This window comes from Mirounga leonina, unplaced genomic scaffold (genome assembly GCF_011800145.1).
Source record: "Mirounga leonina isolate KUSES-001 unplaced genomic scaffold, KU_Mleo_1.0 Mir_115, whole genome shotgun sequence".
Lineage (NCBI taxonomy): Eukaryota > Metazoa > Chordata > Mammalia > Carnivora > Phocidae > Mirounga > Mirounga leonina.
This window is the reverse complement of record NW_023270268.1, coordinates 11,308,476-11,328,579: the sequence shown is the minus strand read 5'-3', so window position 1 is coordinate 11,328,579 and position 20,104 is coordinate 11,308,476. Positions and strand designations below refer to the sequence as shown.

The 20,104-nt window shown below is 47.6% G+C and overlaps 1 protein-coding gene across 1 annotated transcript in view; it reads left to right on the top strand.

Moving 5' to 3' along the window:
- Nucleotides 1-18,679, top strand: part of GPD1L (glycerol-3-phosphate dehydrogenase 1 like) — a 62,453-nt gene extending 43,774 nt beyond the window's left edge. Inside the window, exons 6-8 of the mRNA XM_034993247.1 lie at nucleotides 8,932-9,165; nucleotides 9,698-9,804; nucleotides 15,806-18,679. Of these exons, the coding sequence (XP_034849138.1) occupies nucleotides 8,932-9,165; nucleotides 9,698-9,804; nucleotides 15,806-15,902 (438 nt within the window). The 3' untranslated portion in view covers nucleotides 15,903-18,679. The remainder of the gene's footprint in view (nucleotides 1-8,931; nucleotides 9,166-9,697; nucleotides 9,805-15,805) is intronic.
- Nucleotides 18,680-20,104: the final 1,425 nt, after the last annotated feature.

The following is a 20,104-nucleotide window of genomic DNA, read 5'->3' as shown; positions in this document are numbered from 1 at the left end:
AAGCATTCTTTTTTTTCCCCCCTATGAATTCATGTATTTCTCTTACACATTGTCTTGAGTGGGGAAGGGACTTACTCCCTCTGAATTATGATACTCCTTTGGTTTGATGGCTTGGCTGGTTGTTCTTTTTAAAGGGAAAATAGTCTGCTGCTGACAAAGCCTTTTCTAGGAATAGTTTTATCTTTATCCGTAAAGGGAAATGGTCCAGTGAAAGAAGCTTCTATTAGTCGGTGGCTTGGAAGGGTAGAGGGAAGAGTTTCCACACGGGCTCCTGACCTGTTCCACTCTGCCTGTGGAAGTCTTCTTGGGGGGGGGGGGGCTCTCTAGCCTGATGCTGGGCAACAGCCAGTGGGAAGCTGCGCTGCACTTTCTGATCCTTCCCCCCGCCCTCCCCCCAACTGGAATCAGCTGCCTTCTCAAAAAAAAGCCTCGGTGTGAATGAATGCCCCCCTTTGAGGCATTTTTGAGTCCTTTCTTTTGCAGCAAAAGCCACTTTTCAGGAATTTGAGCACCTCAGGAAGGAAGTCAGGCAATCGGGCTTGGGCTTAGGCTTTGTCAGGTAACAATTGCAAAGACAGAAAGTATGCCGCAAAGACGAGAATCCAAAGAATGCCTTCCCGTTCTTTCTCTCGATTGTACGTCCGTCCCTTTTTCTCGTCAGAGTTTAAAACCACTCTGTAGAATTCCTATCGCATGTGTTTGTGTGGTCACGTGTCCTTGTACAATGAGGATTTTAAGAAGGAAAGCCAGTGAAAGGCTCGGGCTCCCCCGGGGGCAGCACACGACCCCGTTTTTGAGTGTGGGGGGGGCATTCTCCACGTTACGGGCAGGCCCTCTTACACAGTTAAGGCACTGGCTTTGGCTGCCTTGTGTGTTTTTTTGGTTGAGATTTTTATGTGCTTTTACTAGTCCTTCGTTAAACTAATGACCACTTGACAGCAGGGGCGTCATGGACGCCTACTTGCCCAGCACCAGCCTATGATGCTCCAGAACAGTTTTTAAGTGACTGGCTATTTGGGTGGTGGATGGAGAAGCTGTGAGATCCTGCCCAGAACAAAGAGGGCTTGGGGGAGAAGAAAGGTTCTAGCTGGAGGGTTCTGGAAAAGATTCAGCTAATGGGACCTCATGCTGGTTTTGTGTCTGAACTTAAGACTGGCTTTTCGTTTTTGTTGGCAGGAAACCTATAAGTGGATCAGTGCCTGCTACCGGGACAGAGCGTGGCTCGTGGGGGGCAGAGACAGAGGGGGGTGGAGGACCATTTATCTTCCTTCCTCTGGCTATCCTTTGAAACGGGATCATTTACCATCATTCCTGTCGGCTTGCATCAGAGCTGGGATTTTTTAAAACTGTGAAACGGGCATTTTGGGCTGTAACTGAGTCTAACCATTCAGTCATACAGATGAGACAGAGATCCAGAGAGATTAAATCACTCAAATGTAGCAAATATGGACACAGTTGGAGTGTGAACGTGGGCTCCAGGAATCTTAGTCTGGTGTTCTTTGGTTACTATGTACAGCCTGCCTTTTTTGGTTTGTGTCCAGTTGAATAAAAGGAAGCCCTCCTTTGTCAGAGGCTGCCAAGGCAAGGACAATTGGACATCGTTTCTTTTATTACATAACTAATAGTTTCTTGTTTTTTCTGATTATAAAAGTAGTGCACATTCATTGTGCTTCACACAGCAGAAGGGTATAAAGAAAGTGAAAATCACTGATAATCCCTACATCCTCAGATCACCGCTGTTGATGTTTTTTCTAATACCCTTCCAGTCTTTTTAGTGAGTGTATCATATATATGTGGCCCCTTTTAAAAACAAAAACTGGATCTTACTGTTCAAATAGTTTGACATGTTTTACTCTTTCACATTAAATTAATAGTCTTTAGTAATCTCCATTCTAGCAATCAAAGAAATGTACACTCTTTTTTGGTGCTCAAAAACATAAGGGCATTCGAGTACCAAAAAAAAAAAAAAAAAAAGGCGAACAGCTCACTACAAGGATAAAACCAAAAAGAAAATGTAAAGGTTGTAGGCAAAATCATTTTGTAACAGTGCATTTTACTGCCTTCAGAATGTCCTTTACCTCTGACCTGTATTAATCTCCAGTAAGGGAATATCTTTTTAAAATATCCACTTTATTTAAGCCTAATTCATGTACATTAAACTGCATCTATATAAAGTACCTAATACAGTGGGTTTTAACAGTTGTGTGCATATACCCTGAAAATCACCACCATAATACAGAACATTTCCATCATCCCCGTTCTGTGTGTCCCTTTTCAGTCCCTACCCCAGCCAGGCAGCCACAGATCTATCTGCCTTTGTAAACTGCAGTTTGCATTTTCTAGAACTTTCATAATGGAGTTGTACAGTATCTACTCTTCTGCGTGTGGCTTCTTTCACTGAGGGTGTATTTTTGTTTGTTTTAATGTAAATTTTAATTGGCACTCCTTACAGAAAAGCACAAAAATCATAACTGTAAAGCTCAACTTACCATTTTTACCAGATGCTTTATCAGGATTAGGTTTCATTAACAGAGACCCAAGATGGTAGTGGCCGAACACAGTAGAAGTTAATTTCTTTCTTACGTAAAAAATCCTGAATCCATGTGATAGCTCCATTCTACAGAATTCTCAGGGACCCAGGCTCCTTCCTGCTCACAAGGGTAGGCCCTTGTCCTCATGTTCTAAAATGGTGACCAGAGTTCAACCGTCACGTCTGCCTCCCAGGCATTAGGGTGGGAAAAAAGAAAGGATAAACGGCACGTGACAGCTGTCCTTTAAGGCAAGTTCTGGGGAGCCACAATGTAATAATTTGGCCTCATCTCAATGGGCAGTACTTAATTGTGTGACTATACCTAGCTGCAAGAGATGTTGGGAAATGTTTTTTTTTTCTCCCCCCTCGGTCAGCCATATACTTGGGTGAAAGTCAGGGGCTCTTACGACTCTGGAAGGGGAAAGTAGATTGGGGCATAACCCCAGACCCTGTGTCCCAGCCACATGACATTCCCTTGCAGGGCTGTTCTGTAGTGAGGTTAAGCAGCCCTGATGTCTGGGCATATAAGTTTCTTCCCAGAGCTTTGGCTGAGATAAGCCTCGCTGTGAAGCACAGCCTCAGGCCTAGTGTCTAGCCAGGGCCGCTACTGGATCCCGCTAGCCATATGTGGCTGTTTGCGTTTACGTTCGAATTAATTAAAACTTTAAAAAAAAAAAAAATCAAGAGTTCCGTTTCTGAGTCACAGTAGGCCCGTTTCAAAGACTCCGTCGCTACATGAGTCTTCAGGGAGTCTCAGTGGCTAGTGACTCCTCTGTTGCCTGAGCAGACAGAAGACATCTACATCATTGCAGAAGCTTCTACTGGACATCACTGCTCTAGGGTGCCCTGCCTGGTGGGCTCACTGTGGGCTTGTCCCTCAGCCCTCCTGAACCTCAGCCGGGCTGCCTTCTGCAGAGCCTGACCTGCAAGCCGTAACACGGTGCCTTGCCCGGGGTCAGCCTACACTCTGCAATCAGAGTTTTCCCTTAGGCCCAGAGCTCTAGGAGCTGGCCTCGGGCAGAATCAGATGGAGCGCTGCCCGTACAGGAAACAGTGACTGCTGCCTGGGTTTCACTGGTGCCCTGTGTCCTGGGTGGTGAGAGTGTTTGCATAACCCACAGGTAGCCTGGGCCGGGCAGCTTCTCTGCTTTTGCATTCTTCCCACGGGGAGGCTAGGAGTGGAAGGAATGGAGTCCCATCCAACCCACCCCAGTTCAGAATTGCAAAGACGGAGCTTCAGGGCGAATGATTGCCTCTGAGTATTGCCATAACCCAGGAAATGGGGAAGGGCTTAAGCACGTCCATCTTCTGAAAATCATGGTATTTTTAGCCCCAGAATAGTTTAGAGCAGATTTAAATGCACAGTGGATAATGATAACTTTCACAGCTGAGCGATCTCGTAGGACATCTGCTCGGATGCTATTCAAACACAATCTGACTGGCTCAGTGTGTTTATTTTTCTTTTGACAGTGATAAGTGGTAGAGGGAGAGAGTGAGGGTTTCAAGATCCATCATAAGGCGATTAAACTGGATCGGTGCCCAGGGTCCCCTTGGAAGGGAGGAGTTTACCCTGCAGTGGCCTCCTGCTCCTCTCTACCTCCCCACCGCCCCCACCGTGGGGAGGTCAGCCATCTAGGGGAAACTGAGGTAGTCCTCATCTGTGTGCCCTGCGGTGAAGGGGTCACAGAAGGGCCAAGAGAGCGGCTGCAGTCCCAGGCCATGGGCACCCTCATCTGTCTTTTCTCTGAGAGTAGTGACACGAAAGGTCAGAAGCATTGCTCTGGAGCTCAGGGCTCATCCACACAGCTCCTGCTTGGATGCTTCCAGTGACTGAGAGCTCACTCCTTCACCTCCAAGTCCTTTTGGTTGGGTGAGGTCAGCTCTTCTGTGCCTTTCATTCACTGACGTGGAGCAGCATAGTGTGATCTACCCCCCTGGAGAGAACTCTGGGGCCAGGCAGCCTGGTCCTGCAGGTACCCCCCGTGTGACCTTGGGCCGGCTACCCACCCGTGTCGGGGGGAGTTTCCTCACCTCGTCCTGAGCATAATCATGGGGCCCACCTTGTAGGAATGTTGTGAAGATTAAACCAGTTAATAATACTGGAAGCACTTAGAGCAGTTCAAGAAGGTTAGCTGTTATTTTCATTATGTCCCCCCAAAATCTGGTCTCCTAAGCCTACCCTTTTTACCTCCCAAGCCCACATGCAGGCCAGAGAGGCACTCCCCTTTGACGTCTGATTGCAGAGGGTTCAGGAAGGTCTCCGACCCTATGGGGGGCTGGGAGGATGGCCGGGCCAAATTTGCCACACCATGGAAGAGGCAAGGCGCAGGGAACAGGGTGGGCCTGGGAAGCCAGGCCCTGGGACGGCATCCCTCACCAGCGAGAGGTGTTCTCGGTGAGCCGCTGAACCTCTGTGAGCCAGCCAGGAGGCGAGGGACATGCGTGTCAGCGTTGTCATGAGAATTCAGAGGAGACCGTGTGCGTGGTGGGCGCACTGTAGGCCCTTCGTAAGTAATCTCTCTCTCCTCCTCTGTGTCTAGGAGCCCCTTGTTGGAAGGAAGTCATTGTATCTCTCAATCAGTCCGGAGACAGGTACTGAGGTTGGTTCATCAACTAACCTCCAGAATGGGTCACGTTGCGGTGAAGGGGGCACTGGAGACGGTCCAGGCGGCGGCAGATAGCCATTTCAACAGTCATTGTTTGGATCCTAGGCCTTGGCATGTTGCCATGGCAACTTCAATACAACCATTCAGCATGCTCACCCAACAGTTGGCCTCTTGGCCTCTGTGCTCAGTCACCCTGCATGTCCCCAGGTGTCCTTTCGGTGCCACAGGACCGCCCCTGCTTATCTGCAGCCTCGGGGCAGGCCACAGCTGCACCAGGTTTCCTGGAGGAATGTCACCACCAGAAGGGCCTTGAAAGATTTGATCCACGCCCTGAATTTTATCCCCGAGGCCCAGAACGCTCAGAGAGGTGGAGTCATTGTCCCAAGGTTGCACAGCAATGAGGCAGAGAGAGAACCGCAGGCCGGAGGCCATCCGGCTATCAGTGCATGTGCTTCCAGTGTCTCCCCCTGGCTTCCTTCCTCCGGCTGCTCTGCCAGGAGGGGTGTTTGGGTCTGTTTGGACCCAGCCCTTGGGTGTTCGTACCATCCCCGGTTCGCCGTTGCATCGTGCCCCACCTAAAAGGTTAGGGGGTTGTTTCACCCTTCAGCATCTCGGGGCTCCTTCCCCACCGCCTCTCCCCTCTCCTCTTCACATGAGGCTGCCAGAGCCTAAGAGTGTGCCAAGCCAGGAGCTGCCCGCTTCCTGCATCAGTGAGCATGCGCAGCAGGTGCCTGGTGAGGGATGGGTGCTGTCGGGGGCTGATCAAACCCAGAGCTTCCATTACCTGCGTGGGCAGGAAGGGGTTGGGAGGCTTCTGCAGGTACAGACAGAAGTTAGTACCGTAGGAAAACACAGGCTCTCTGCTCGGGCCATGAATGCAGAAGACCCGATTCCTCGTCAGCTCTACCTGCAGCTGTGGGTCGCGGGGTCTACATGGAGTCTGGCCTTTGTAAGGGGGAGAGTGATCCACCTGGAAGCTACTTTGTTGGTCTGTTAGAACAGCCCATAACCTCACTGGGAGACCCTCTAAAGCACAGAAAGAGCGAATTTGTCTAAAATTTGCACGTGCTCATGCCAGCTTTCTGATCATTTTTTAGAGAATTGTTTTACTCTTCCCTTTCCATGTCAATAGCCACGAGAATAGCCAGCAACCAGAGTAAGCCCTGGGATTATTCCCGAGGAAGAGAACAAGATAGATTTCGGGCCCCCTCCACTTCCATCCCCTGTTCTAGGCCTCTTCATTCTGCCCTCGAAGCTTGGAAGAGAGGGTGCTGTTTTATTGGTGTATTGGAAGTAGACAAAAGCTTCAGCTGGGTTCAGTGGTTTTTCATCTGCAATGGCTTTGTGTCTTCGGTCTCCTGGTGAGCGATTGCTGTGTTTAAATGGCCAGCTCTGTTTCTCGGGGTGAGCCTGGCCACATCAGTGCTGCATTTGATGTATTTTATTAGAAATTGCATATCAACCAGAGAAGACATTTTTCCTCCCCGGTTTGTTCTGTTTTTAACCTCATCCGTCAAATTCTATAGGCCTGATGTTTTGAGAGAGAATTCTTTCATTAATAAAAAAACACTTTTTCTTTTTTTTTTTTTGGAGGAAAAGATGTGCTTATTTCATCTCCTATTCGTTACCAATTAGCTTCGTATTTTAAGGTCTCTCCATGCACAAATTCATCAGTAGCCACCAGGTAGTATGGAAAAATGCTAGTGGGGTTAGACAGAGGCAAAATACTTGCATTTTCCCTGGTGTCGAGCGCTCTCGGTGCAGGAGCCGGTCACGTGGGCAGGGCTAGGAGCCTGGGGACTTGCCTGAAGTCCCAAATGAGTGGGTACATGCAGATATTACTTGTCATATGTGGTTGTTTGGTTTTCCACGGGATTTGAGGCCCAGCTCAGACGCCCCTTCCTCGGTGCAGGCTTCCCTGCTCTGAAATGAAGCTTGTGGCCCCTGTCACCCCTCCGCTTGCTCTCATCCTTGATGCGCTTTGTGGTCTGTTAGGCCAACTGTATTGTCAGCTCTTCGGGGACAAGCTCTGTGTCTCATTCTGTCTTGGTAGCTCCTCCCTGGGGGCACCCTCAGCCCCCACGTGCCCCGGCACCACCCTCTGGGCCCTGTGTAGAGGTTCCCACACAGGGCATGCTTAGTACACACAGGTTGAAATGAAAATCAGATTCTCAGTCCCTCCTGCGGGATATCCTTTTCTGCCCAGGCTATAATTATGGGCACCCTTTTATTTTCCTATTAGGCCAGCGGTTGGCAAACTTTTTCTGTAAGGGCCACATAGGAAACGCTGTGGGCTTTGTGGCCCATACGGGCTATGTGGCAAGTACTCAGATCTGCTGTTAACAGCACCAAGGTAACCACAGATGGTACGCAAACGAGCAGGGGGGCCTGGCCTCCAGGTCATTTACAGAAACAGGCAGTTGGCCCTTAGTGTGCTGATCCCTGAACCAGATTGTCAGCTTCTGAAGAGGCAGCTCTCGGTCTTACCTGCCTTGGGTGTAGCAGAGGGCCCTGGGAGAGCGGGGTGGGGGTGGGGGGCCCACGAATGCTTGTATAGGGGTAATTAAGTGAAACAAAAGGCCGAAACTTGAACAGCACATTTGCAGACATACTGACCCAGCAACGCCACTCCCAGGCACACACCCAACAGAAATGCCTGCGTGTAGTCACCCAGGGCCACCCAGCCTGGCCACAGCAGCACCATTTGCAGTGGCCCCAAACTGGGAACTACCCAGTTTGGCAAGAGAATGGCTGAAAAAAAAACATGGTACTGTATTCACCCTGTAGAATGCAAGGAGCGCTGGGTGTTCTATGCAACTGATGAATCCCTGAACTCTACCTCTTTGAAACTAATACTACATGATAAGTTAATTCCATTTATTTATTTATTTATAAAAGATTTTATTTATTTATTTGACAGAGAGAGAGGGAACACAAGCAGGGGGAGTGGGAGAGGGAGAAGCAGGCTCCCCGCTGAGCAGGGATCCCAATGCGGGGCTCGATCCCAGGAATCTGGGATCATGACCCGAGCCGAAGGCAGGTGCTTCACTGACTGAGCCACCCAGGCGTCCCTCCGTTTAAATAAAATAAAATAAAAAAAGAATGCAATGCAGCAATGAAAATAAATGTGCCATATGTAAAAATACAGCTAAAACTCATAAACATGATGTCGAAATGAGACAAGGAGACACCAATGATTGCATTCGATTCTAATATAAAATTTAAAGACAGGTGAAGCAAATCTATGTTGTTAGAAGAGTGGTTACCTTTGTGTGGGGGTGGTGACTGGGAGGGGGTGTGAGGGTGGCTTTCTGGGGCACTGGTTATGTTCTGTTTCTCAACCAGGGTGCTGGTTCCCAGGGTGTGTTCAGTTTGTGAGAATATCACCAAGCCGTATATTTATGACCTGCATACCTTTCCATGTGAATGTTGTCATTCAATCAGGCATTCGATTAAAGAAAAAAAGGAAAGAGGCAGTTTGTCCAAACAGTATCTGACCAGAGCCTACAGTCAGCCATTCTAATTCTCCGGCTGATGCTCCCCAACAGCAGCTTCCTCCTGACCCCGGACCTGGGCTCATGGGTTCCTCTAAACGGGAACGTAGAAGTCTGGCGCCTTCTTTCACTCTGGCAGTCAGGGTGCAAGAGCAGAAGCTGGGGCGGTGCGGGGGCCAGTGGAGCGTTCTGAGCGTGGGCCAGGGGCCCTGCCCCTCCCCCGCTCCCCCCAACCTTCCAGTAGCCTTGTCTGCGGCGGGCGTGTGACGGGCATCCCGGGGCTTCCTTGTCTCCTTCATAGAACATTGTAGCGGTGGGAGCCGGGTTCTGCGACGGCCTCCACAGCGGGGACAACACCAAAGCTGCCGTCATCCGCCTGGGGCTCATGGAAATGATCTCCTTCGCCAAGATCTTCTGCAAGGGCCAGGTGTCCACGGCCACCTTCCTGGAGAGCTGCGGCGTGGCCGACCTCATCACCACCTGCTACGGAGGCCGGAACCGCAGGGTGGCCGAGGCGTTTGCCAGAACCGGGAAGGTAGCCCCTGGCCTGTCCTAACCCTCCCCCACAACCCACCCGCCCGCCCGCCCGCCCGTCCGTCCGTCCGTCCGTCCGTCCGTCCGTCCACCCTCATTGAGAGCCCTGGGCTGGGGCGAGCCCTTGCTGGGCGCATCCCGCTGACACCTGTCTGTTTTCGCTTAAAAGTACTAATGCCCGAGCGCTCTAGCTTGTAGGTCTCTCTTTCCCTGGTTTACAGCCGAGGATGGCAGCTTCCCTCCGCCACTGTCCTCTTGAAATAAGTGATTCTGTGGTCTTTTCTTTTCCCAAAGATTGATTTATTTGAGAGAGAGCACACACATGTGCCCAGTCGGGGAGGGGTGGGAGCAGAGGGAGAGAGAATGTCAAGCAGACTCCGCTCTCAGCACGGAGCCCAACCTGGGGCTCCATCTCACGAGCCTGAGATCCCCACGACCTGAGCCGAAACCAAGAGTCAGACACTTAACTCACTGCGCCAGCCAGGCGTCCCCACTCTAGTCTTTACAATAGTGTTTTCATCCTTGTTTTTAAGACCATCGAAGAATTGGAGAAGGAGATGCTGAATGGACAGAAGCTCCAAGGACCTCAGACGTCCGCTGAAGTGTACCGGATCCTGAAACAGAAGGGGCTAGTCGACAAGTAAGTCCCCCCCACTGTCCCTGTGACCAGAGGGCCACCCCCTGCTTCCCCCATGACCACCAGCCCAGTCAGTGCACATGGGCACAGCTGTGTGCAGAACTCCACTGGAATAGTTCCGCCCTCATGTGATGTGAACATCTGTGGCAGGAAACTTCTGCCTGCCCTGAAAACGAGTGTTGACACAGAACCAAGCTCAGCTTCAGGGGGAACAACTCAATTTTTTTTTTTTTTTTTTGAGAGAGAGAGAGAGAAAGAGAGTGTGCACACACAAGAGAGCAAGCAGGGAGGTTGGCGGGCGGCGGGGCCGGGGAGGGGGGGAAGTAGGCAGGCAGGGCAGAGGGAGAAAGAAAATCTTAAGCGGGCTCCATGCCCAGTGCAGAGCCTGACACAGGGCTCGATCCCACGACCCTGAGATCATGACCTGAGCCGAAACCAAGAGTCGGATGCTTAACCAACTGAGCCTCCCAGGCGCCCCAAGAACTCAATTCTCTAAAGCATGTTACAAAACATGAAGTTTGAGGTCCTGGTTTATCCTGCAGGGTGTCTGGTTAAGAGCTACATGTCATAAGTTTTGAATTAAAAAAAAAAGATTACCGTGTTATTTGTTATAAAAAGATAGTCTTGTTAATAAAAGGTCAGACAATTCGGAAAAGAAGAAGGTACAAGTTACCCCAGAATTCTACCACTAGCAATGACCTGCGTTAAGGTTTGCTGAGCAGCTTTGCAGTCTCTGTGTCCTGTGGATGGATGGGTGCCTCTAGCCTCCACTGCCCTTCCGGGATGGTCAGCTGCTAAAGGTGGGCTGGGGACAGCCTGATTTGCCACCTGATTGAGGGAATAAACCCCATAGCACCACAAAGCTGCCGACCTCTCTGCGGTTGCCAGGTGGCCCTTTATCCCGCTCATTTGCTGAGCCTTCTTCCGTAGCCACGAGGCCAATGACACCATCTAATAACTGCGTACACAGCATATTCTGTGTATCCTTCACTCTTCGGGAGGGAGGGGGGAGGTTTGCTTGCCTGGGAGAGGAGGGGGCTGGGCAGCTGTGGGGACACTGCCAGGTGTGGCCAATCCAGAGCACACACTTCTCCCTGAGCCGGTGATGGTTATAGACGTGTTGGCTGGTTCTCTGGTATGTCTCCTTCCTGCTCTTCGGCTCAGTCCAGATGTCTGCTAGTCCCAACCACCGACCTTTACCTCCCCTTCACCCAGCTCTCCTCCTCTCTGGACCACTACACACTGATCAGCCATAGAGTGCCCCATGGAAAGTTGAAAAGGAGGGAGGACAGGACATTCGTCTTCCTTCTTTAATTTGCATTTTATTTTTCTGAAATGGCTTTCAGAACCAGCTAGGCAGAGATGGAAGTCATAAACAGGCCTCCAGAGGAGGAGAATTACCTTTAAATTGTGGCTAAAAGGAAAACACCTCCAGTGGGCACGGTTTTCCTTACATACTTAAGGGCAAACGGCGATGTGTTTGTGTGGTGGGGCTACTTTAATGACTGTTATCAGGAGTTTTTTGTTTTTTTTTTTAAGATTTTATTTATTTATTTGAGAGAGACAATGAGAGACAGAGAGCACAAGAGGGAAGAGGGTCAGAGGGAGAAGCAGACCCCCCGCTGAGCAGGGAGCCCGATGCGGGACTCGATCCCGGGACTCCAGGATCATGACCTAAGCTGAAGGCAGTCGCTTAACCGACTGAGCCACCCAGGCGCCCGGAGTTTAAGTCTTAAGAAACTACTTGGGTGTTTGTGGATGCTGATGATCTCCTAATCACGGTTTTAAAGTGCCATCTGTCCACTACCATGGGGCATATTTGATAGGATCCTATGAATGGATGAGTCTGTGTTCATCGTGGAACTTGGGGAGCTATGGATTGGAACTGGTGTTCTGGGATCAGTACCTGCGCCTGTTTTTAAAAAAGCAGGTGTAATCAAGCAGGTGAAACTTGGCTCTGAGCAGATGCCTCTCCTCCATCATGTCCCATTTTCCTTCTCCTGATTAGAAATGGAACAGGCTGTGCCTGGGCTTAATGAGGCCACTGCTGGGTTGGAGGGGATACCACGCTTCCATTCTCCCTTGATTTTTTTTCCCTTTGTCATCCCAGCCATCGCTACTCTACTCGGGTCTTCCTCTCTTTCCTTCTTCCCCCCTTCTCTTCTCTATGGTTCTAGAAAGAGCGCTGAGCGGGAGGGCAGCATTTCCAGCCACCTGGTGGCTTACTAGCCATGTGGTCTTGGGCAGGTCATATTTTTATCTGTGCCTCAGTTTTCTTTACCCACCAAATCAAACTGGTGCACCTGATGATTGCCATGGCGCCTTCTGCCTCGAGTATTCTAATGCGCAAGCCTCCTGCTCATCCAGAATGAGTCCTTAGGTTGGCATTTGGGGCAGCGCCACTCCGTTCTGTACCCACGGAACTTTCTAACACCATGTCCTGTGACGCCGTACAACCCCTTCTTCAGTTGAAGCAGACCTCCCTTTGCCCCGAGACCCCTTTCTCAGGGGCTTCTGTGCACCTCTGTCCTGCTGTTTGGCCTGCCTGGACAGCCCTCCTCGATGGCATGTCAGCCCGCCCCGACCACCCTTGAGACGGCCTGGGTCTGTCCTCAGAGCAGCCTTCATCCACCTCCTCCAGACGCAAACAACTTTCCCTACTTTGACCATGCCGTTTACACCAGCGATTGGCAAACTTTTTCTGTAAAGAACCACATAATAAATATTTAGTCTTTGCAGCCCACATACAGCTCTGTTGTATATTCCTTTTTTTTTTTTTTTTTTCCTTTTATGGCCCTTGAATCGTCCTTAGCTTGCAGGCAGTGCAAAACAGACCCCAGGTCAGGTTTGCTTCTCAGGCTGTGGTGTGCTGACCCCAGGTTTAGACAGTCCCGCTGCTCATGTGCCGTGGCTCTTACATAAACACACAATTTTACTTTCATTCTTCTAGATTTTTGCGGGGGTGGGCAACATGCTCCTGGTTAAAAAAAAAAAAAAAAATTCAAATCCTAGAAAGAGGCACCCAGTGAAAAGTGATCCCCACCTTCGACACAGGCAGCTCTCCTGAGTTTTTAGTGTATCCTTCCATTTATGGAATGGACGCTGTGCTCCACGTTCTGCCCTGCTTTTCTTCACTTGAGGGTGATTTGAAGATCTGCACCAATAGATCTGCACCAATAGATCTCATTTAATGGCTGCAGAACATTCCACTGTGTGGGAGAACCACAGTTTATTTAACCAGTCTTCTCCGGATAGACAGTAAAGTTGTCTGGGGTTTTCTGCTGTTACAAATTTTGCTTTATTAAATTTCTTTGTGCATGCATCTTTATGAGCATGTGTGAGTATCAGGTGTTTGTATTCGTTTGCTAGGGCGGCCATAACAAATTACCACAGACTGAGAGGCTTACCCAGCAGAAATTTCCTTCTCATGGTTCTGGAGGCTAGAAGTCTAAGATCAAGGGGTCAGCAGGTGCCTTCACCTGAGGCCTCTCTTCTTGGCTTGTAAATGGCCATCTTCCCCCTGGGTCTTCATGTGGTCTTCCCTCTGTCCATGGATGAGTCCTAATCTCCTTTCCTCATAGGGACACCATATTGGTTTGGGGCCCACACTTTATGAACCCTTTTAATATAATTACCTTCGTAAGGGCCTTATGTCCAAATACAAGTACTGGGGGTTAGGACTTCATTGGATGAGTTTGGGGGCTGAGGGCACAACTTAGTCCAGAACAGTGTTGTAAGCTCCTTGAGGGCTGGGGCCTTATTGATAATACTCCACATCCTGCACATGGTTGAAGATTGACACATCTTAAGTCCTCAGTGCCCATTAGTGGGATGGCTAATTGCTCTAGCTTATGCAGGTATTTTTCAATGAAATACTGTCTTTTGTCCTCCTTTCATCTCTAACCTCATTTAGATAGCTCCCCAAACTGATCTAATTGGCTTTATAGCATTTTATGTTATATAAAATAACATTTAGATGGGCAGTCTAGCCTAGGGGTTGAATCTTGGCTCCAGAGTCAGAAACTATGCCTCAGTTTCCTTATCTATGGAATGGGGATAATGTTATTACCCACCTCATAGGGTGGTTGTGAGGATTAAACAAGTTACTTGTCCATAAAAAATTCCCTCCCCCTCCCCACCCGTACTCCAAATCTCTTGTTAGCATCCCATCTACACAATTTGGAAGTGCTGATTGTGAAAGTCGGGAGCACTTCTGGCTGCAAGAGCAATGCCCAGTTTAAAATGCCTCAAACAATAGGGTTATTTTTCTCATGGAACAAGGATTCTGGAGGTGGACATTATTGGTGTTGGCACAGTGCCTCTAGCTTAGAATCTCTGATCCTGTTGGTCTTCCCTCAAAACCTCAAGATGGCCGCAGCAGCTCCATGCATCACATACACAGCTGCACTTAGTGACATGGAGCAGGTGCAGTCTGGGGGAGCAGAGTTTTCTTCCAGTGCCTCTCAAGGAGAGAGTGTCTTCCCCAGAAGCCCTCAGCAGAAGTGTCGTGTCTTGCTCTCTAGAATTTGCTTCCTTGGCTAATTCTAGGAGAAAGTAAGGCTGGGAAACTGAGCGTTAGGCTATTTGCAACGTTGGTAAAGAGTAAAGGGGTTTGGGAATGGCTTTGGGTGGCCGTTCATCACCTGCCACCCTGCTTTGGGGACGCACAAGTTGTTCTCATCATGGGATCAGGACATCTAAGCCATGGAAAGACGACGGGCTAAAATCTGCAGGCTCTAACTCCCATTCCCAGTAGTTCATTCAACAAATATTCGCTGAGCACCTGCCCTCATATGTGCACTGTGCCAGGCCCCAAGGATGCAGAGGTGAATAAAACATCTGGGGCCTTGTCCTCCAAGAGCTTGCTAGGACCTAGTGGCCATCTTGTGGCGGTGTGTATAAACTGTCACTGCACACCCACCATGTGCCAAGTGTTACACTCTGCAGGTTACATGTAAGTCACTTCATACAACAGGCCTTAACACAAGAGATCCTGCCCCATTTTACAGAGCGGTTATGAAACGCCCAGAGCGGATAGATTGTGGGGTCAGATTTGACTGCCTCCCTGACTCCAAAAAAAATTAAAACATTCTGTACCTTAAAAAACCCACAGTGATAAGACATATGGCCTATCAGGGCTGTTTGCCATTCTTAAATTAAGTTGTCATTATAGGATTCCAACTAGATAATTTTCAAAATGGCCTTTAAGACTTTATTGATCCTGTCAAGCTTACTTTGGGCTCTGTGTGTGTGTGTGTGTGTGTTTAAAAGCCTGATTGAAATTAACTTTGTTATTTCCTTAGTAATACCTACTATTTAAAATACTTGCTGAGCCAGCTGGTCCCTGGGATAATGCTGTCCTTTCTCACGGTGGATTATTAGCTCACACCTTTGTACCCTCAGCCATTTCAAACTTTCACTTATATCTGTGTTCATATCTTGGAAAAAAAGGCAAAATGCGCCCAGCTTTCCACTGGAGATCAGTGCTTTGCTAATTGTGGGCGCCCACGTTGATTCTTGCAGGAATGTTCCAGACCCGAACTATTTATGGTGATGTGTGGGCCGCCTCATCTTTCTCCTTGGATGATCCCTTTTGGAGGAGAGAGAGCAATACCTCCTTGCAATTCAAAATTTATTCTCCAGTCTTTTAAATTATTGACAGAAACTTGGACTCATTCCAGACTTGCCCAAGAGCCTGAGCTACAGCTCTTCATGTAAATAACCACAGATGGCCCTGCAAGGATTACCATGGGACTCGTTTGTAGACTTGTGCACCGCGAACAAGTAGGCAGAGGGTGGTCTAGGTCATACCAGCATCTTACAGCCACAGTGCAGTGGCTCTCTGCCCACCAAATAATAGAGGAATATAGAAGGCAGTCACTTTGTTGTTGTCCAAAGTAGCACATCCATCTGCAATCTGTTAGGCAGGAGAGGAAGACTCATTTGTTCTGTGAGGTAAACCAGATGGCTCAACTTGTCTTTTTTCACATTTCCTCCCAACCAGGTTCCCGTTGTTTACGGCAGTGTATCAGATCTGCTATGAAGGCAGACCCGTTCAAGAGATGTTGTCTTGTCTCCAGAGCCACCCAGAGCACGTATAAAGTGGATGGTGCAGCGTGTCGGGGAACGTGCTGCCTTTCTGATCAGTCTTTTTCATTCAAATGGAAACTGGGACTGGGCAACATGATGTTCGCTTGACCATAATCCTGTCATGGGTGCGGATGCATTTTTACCAATTCATTTCTGAATTGCGAGACACAATTCACTGGCTAAGATGTGGTGGGCAACAAATAGACACGTGTGAATGTGTGAGTCTGTTCATTTCTCATGCTGTGGATGTTTCTATGAACCAAAATTAAAGGTCCTTTTTGAAAATTACTTTTGAAATTTTCCCACCGTGGTAGCTTAGAAGATGGGAATGATCTCAGCTAAATTTTTTACATCGAATCCATATGCATTTGAGTGAACCAGCATTAACATGGTAACGGACGAGTGAGTGTGTTCAAAGATCAACATACTGTAACTTAAACTCTATCTCAAAGCCAGCATAATTAACTACTTTGATTGTGGGTTGATCTTTTTTTTTTAACAATTAGAGATTTTTACTTAGGTGATCCACTTATGTATCTTCCTCTTTGCAGTTTTCTGTATTTTTAGCCTCTTTTCTCTTCATTAGCTGCCAGAGTGTGCTTTCATAAAGGTTCAGCAGTGGTGGAAGACAGAAAATGCATCTGGGATTTTCCTGCTGTGACTGACACATTCTACTGATTAATACACTTGTATGATGCTTTTTGCTGGGTAGTCCTTTTGTGCAAACATTTCCTCTAAGCCTCACAGATCCACTGAGATGGGACTCCTGTTACTCCTCTTTTGAGTTGCAGTCACAGTGCCTGGTCACCTGGCGAGTAGGGGCAGAGCTGGGAGTCAAGTCCAGTCTTCCTCCACCCCACCAAGGTGCCCAGACCTCAGGCATCACTGGGCTGATCCCGGTGATGGTTGGTTGTGACAGATGCCATGCGCAGCCTTTCCTGAGACTAACAGGGCTTCCTGCAGCTGAGGTTTGTGTGGGTCCTGTCTAGGTGGATGCCACTCAGAGTGTGGTCCTCACTCCATCAGCTCCACTTAGAGTCTCTTAGAAATGCCGGCTTCCAGGTCCCACCCCAGACCTCTGAAGTGGGGTAAGGTATCTATACTTTAATATGCCTTCCAGGTGTTTCTGATGCTCACTACAATTTGAGAACCACTACTTTAGAAATTCTACTTGGATTGGCATTTCTCAAACCATGTTCCATAGGACAGGAGTGTCCTGCGATCCCATGGTTATTTGGGGAGTTCTCTGGCAAGGTCAAGTGCATTTGGGAAAAGCTGCCTCTGCACGCCTCTCTTGAAGGCGAAGAATGTATGTTAGTATGTCAGTAGGCCTTATCTAATCCAGCAAGTTCCAAACAGCTTAGACTATGAAGATTTTTTTTGGCAGAGGATCTTGCCGAATTTTCAAGGGATCACTGTTCTAGGCTATGGTGACCTGAGGACAGCTCAAGTATACCCTTTACTCCCTGCAGAAGTTAGGATGAATAACTACCTACCTGTGGTATCGTTAGCTCTGAACTTTTACAGTTCAGGCCTGCAATGAATCTTGGATGAAGCTTTAAGGTGACACTGTCAAGTACAACCAAGTAGATGTCAACCTCGCTGTAACGCACATTATGTCGAATAAGTGCTTTTAATTCTAGAATTAGAATGGGGATTCCTGTATCTTCTTAAATGAGATTGATTTCAGGATAGCATTATAGTTACCTTACATAGCACTTGTTAAGTGTTAAAGAAAGGTCTGAATGTCACTTATATATTCATGGATTTTCAGTCACTTTGTGAGATTTTTTACTTTTGTTTGTTTTTTAATTTTCCAGTTTGGGACTTGTTTTCCTTCTATACCTGAAATGATTGTAGAATAGATTTTTGGGGGGAATTTTAAAAACTCAATCCAAAACATTCTGGAGGGGGTGCATTTTAAATCCTCATACACAGAAGTCTATGAAAGCACACAAAATCTACAAGTGTCATTGATTTTTCATGCCACTGTTAAGTTAATCAATTTTTGCTTGTCTCATGATCTTTTTAAAAATTTGTACATAGATAACAAAGTGTTACTTTTTAAGATACTTAATAAAGGGCTGTAAGCTAGTTGTGGTGTCTGTTAAGTAGGATGATTAGATGTGAGGAATTAGGATTTTGTTTTATGTATATTCTCATCTGCATTCAGCTTCCTCCTCTGGGTTTTGTACTTGTTTTTTCTTTATGAGTGTTCTCTTGCCAATCTGAAGTCCACTGACTGTACCTCTTGAACATAACTTCTGATATCCTGCACATTAATGGAAAAAGGCAAATTTTGTAAGTTTGTGATCTGCTGACTGTAGATATTTATTACTCTACAAGTTATCTATTTTTGTAACCACCTGTGGTCCATCATTTAATTTTAATTCTCATTCCTTACTAATCATGGTAATAGGGAGGGAGACATCTAGAGGAAAAAGCTTAATTTATACTAGTTCAGCCAATCTGTGAATGTAAAAACTTCACTGTTGCCTTGCTATAATCTAGCCTACTATAATGTGGAACAAATATCTGTCTTGAAATCCATCCTAGCAGGTGGAGTCGAGTTAGACTCCTTCTGGTTTTTCATTTAACTGTCAACTAAAACCTGGCCCCATGGCATCAGCCCACGGAGTGATGAGGTGCCCGTGTACGAAGGGATCTTTCATTTTTCCACCACTTCTAATCTAAGAGCCTTTTACTTAACATGTATACTGTATCTGTTTACAGACTATAGGTGGATATAATTTAAAAGCTTGATTTAATAAACATTTAATGCCCCAAACCTGTGCTACTGGCCCTTTTTTCAATAATCAGCTTAGTTAAGAGTTTTATTTATCTGATCCCTGATAGGGTTCCTCCCCAAAAAAAAAAAAAAAAGTTTTATTTATCTGGGTCAGCTCTTTTTTCCCTGAATTGTGTTGCATTAACAATAATAGAAAAGTAATTTTTATTTTTTTATTTTTTATTTTATTTATTTTTTTAAAGATTTTATTTATTTGAGAGAGAGAGAATGAGAGAGAGCCCATGAGAGGGGGGAGGGTCAGAGGGAGAAGCAGACTCCCTGCCGAGCAGGGAGCCCGATGCGGGACTCGATCCCGGGACTCCAGGATCATGACCTGAGCTGAAGGCAGTCACTTAACCAACTGAGCCACCCAGACGCCCCAGAAAGGTAATTTTTTAAAAGAAGAGTTTCCTCTCTAATCCCACTCCTCAGACACACTATTTCCATTTGCATTCCTTCCCGTGGTTTGGTGATATTTTTATACAATCATAATTGTAGGATGGAGGCCTTCCAGTTCCAGCCACACAGTGCAGTAATAAATTTTAATTAACTTTTAAAGATTTTATTTATTTGCTGGAGAGAGATTGAGAGAGAGCACAAGCAGGGGGAGCAGCAGTGGGAGAGGGAGAAGCAGACTCCCCACTGAGCAGGGAGCCCGATGTGGGGCTCGAACCCAGGACCCTGGGATCATGACCTGAGCCGAAGGCAGAAGCTTAACTGACTGAGCCACCCAGGCGCCCCTGGAGTAAGGAATTTGAAATCCACGCCACCACCACCTCAAATACCTAGAAAAGCTAGGAAGATATAACCAGAGTCCCTTTTATATGCAGGGCTGATCTCACAAGAATGTGAGGGAAATCCCAGGAGGCTAAAATAATTGGGGACTGACAGCCAGACAGTAAAGTCGTGGGGTGGCTCTATTGCTTCCAAGAGAGGGAGTGGGAGTACTCTCCATTGTCTGAGGGTTTGGGTTATAAAGCTTAACGCTAGAACTAGAGCCTTCCAAGAGCTACACTGTCAGGGGAAGAAATGGGCTAAGAAAACCCATGGATAGGCACAACCAAGGAAGGGGTTCCAGGTGGAGAGAAAGGTCTCTGCTGAAAACTTGTAATCATGAGTCCAACACCACAAACAGGTTTTGGGTTCGAATTTTGATATCCAGATCACAAGCAAAAAGCAAAAAAAAGGGAACATAGGCTAGTAATGCCAGTAAAGAAGAGGCAGAAGCAAACACAAAATCACTGCAGAAATCCACTCTGGATCCAAGCTGCACAGGCCTCATAAATAAGGTCCCACTGAACATGCCCTTCAAAAATTAGAAAATAATTACAGAATAACAAGGGTTGGCCAGGGTGCAGAGAAAAGGGAATCCTCATGCACTGTTGGTGGGAACGTAAACTGGTATAGTCACTGTGAATGGCTTTT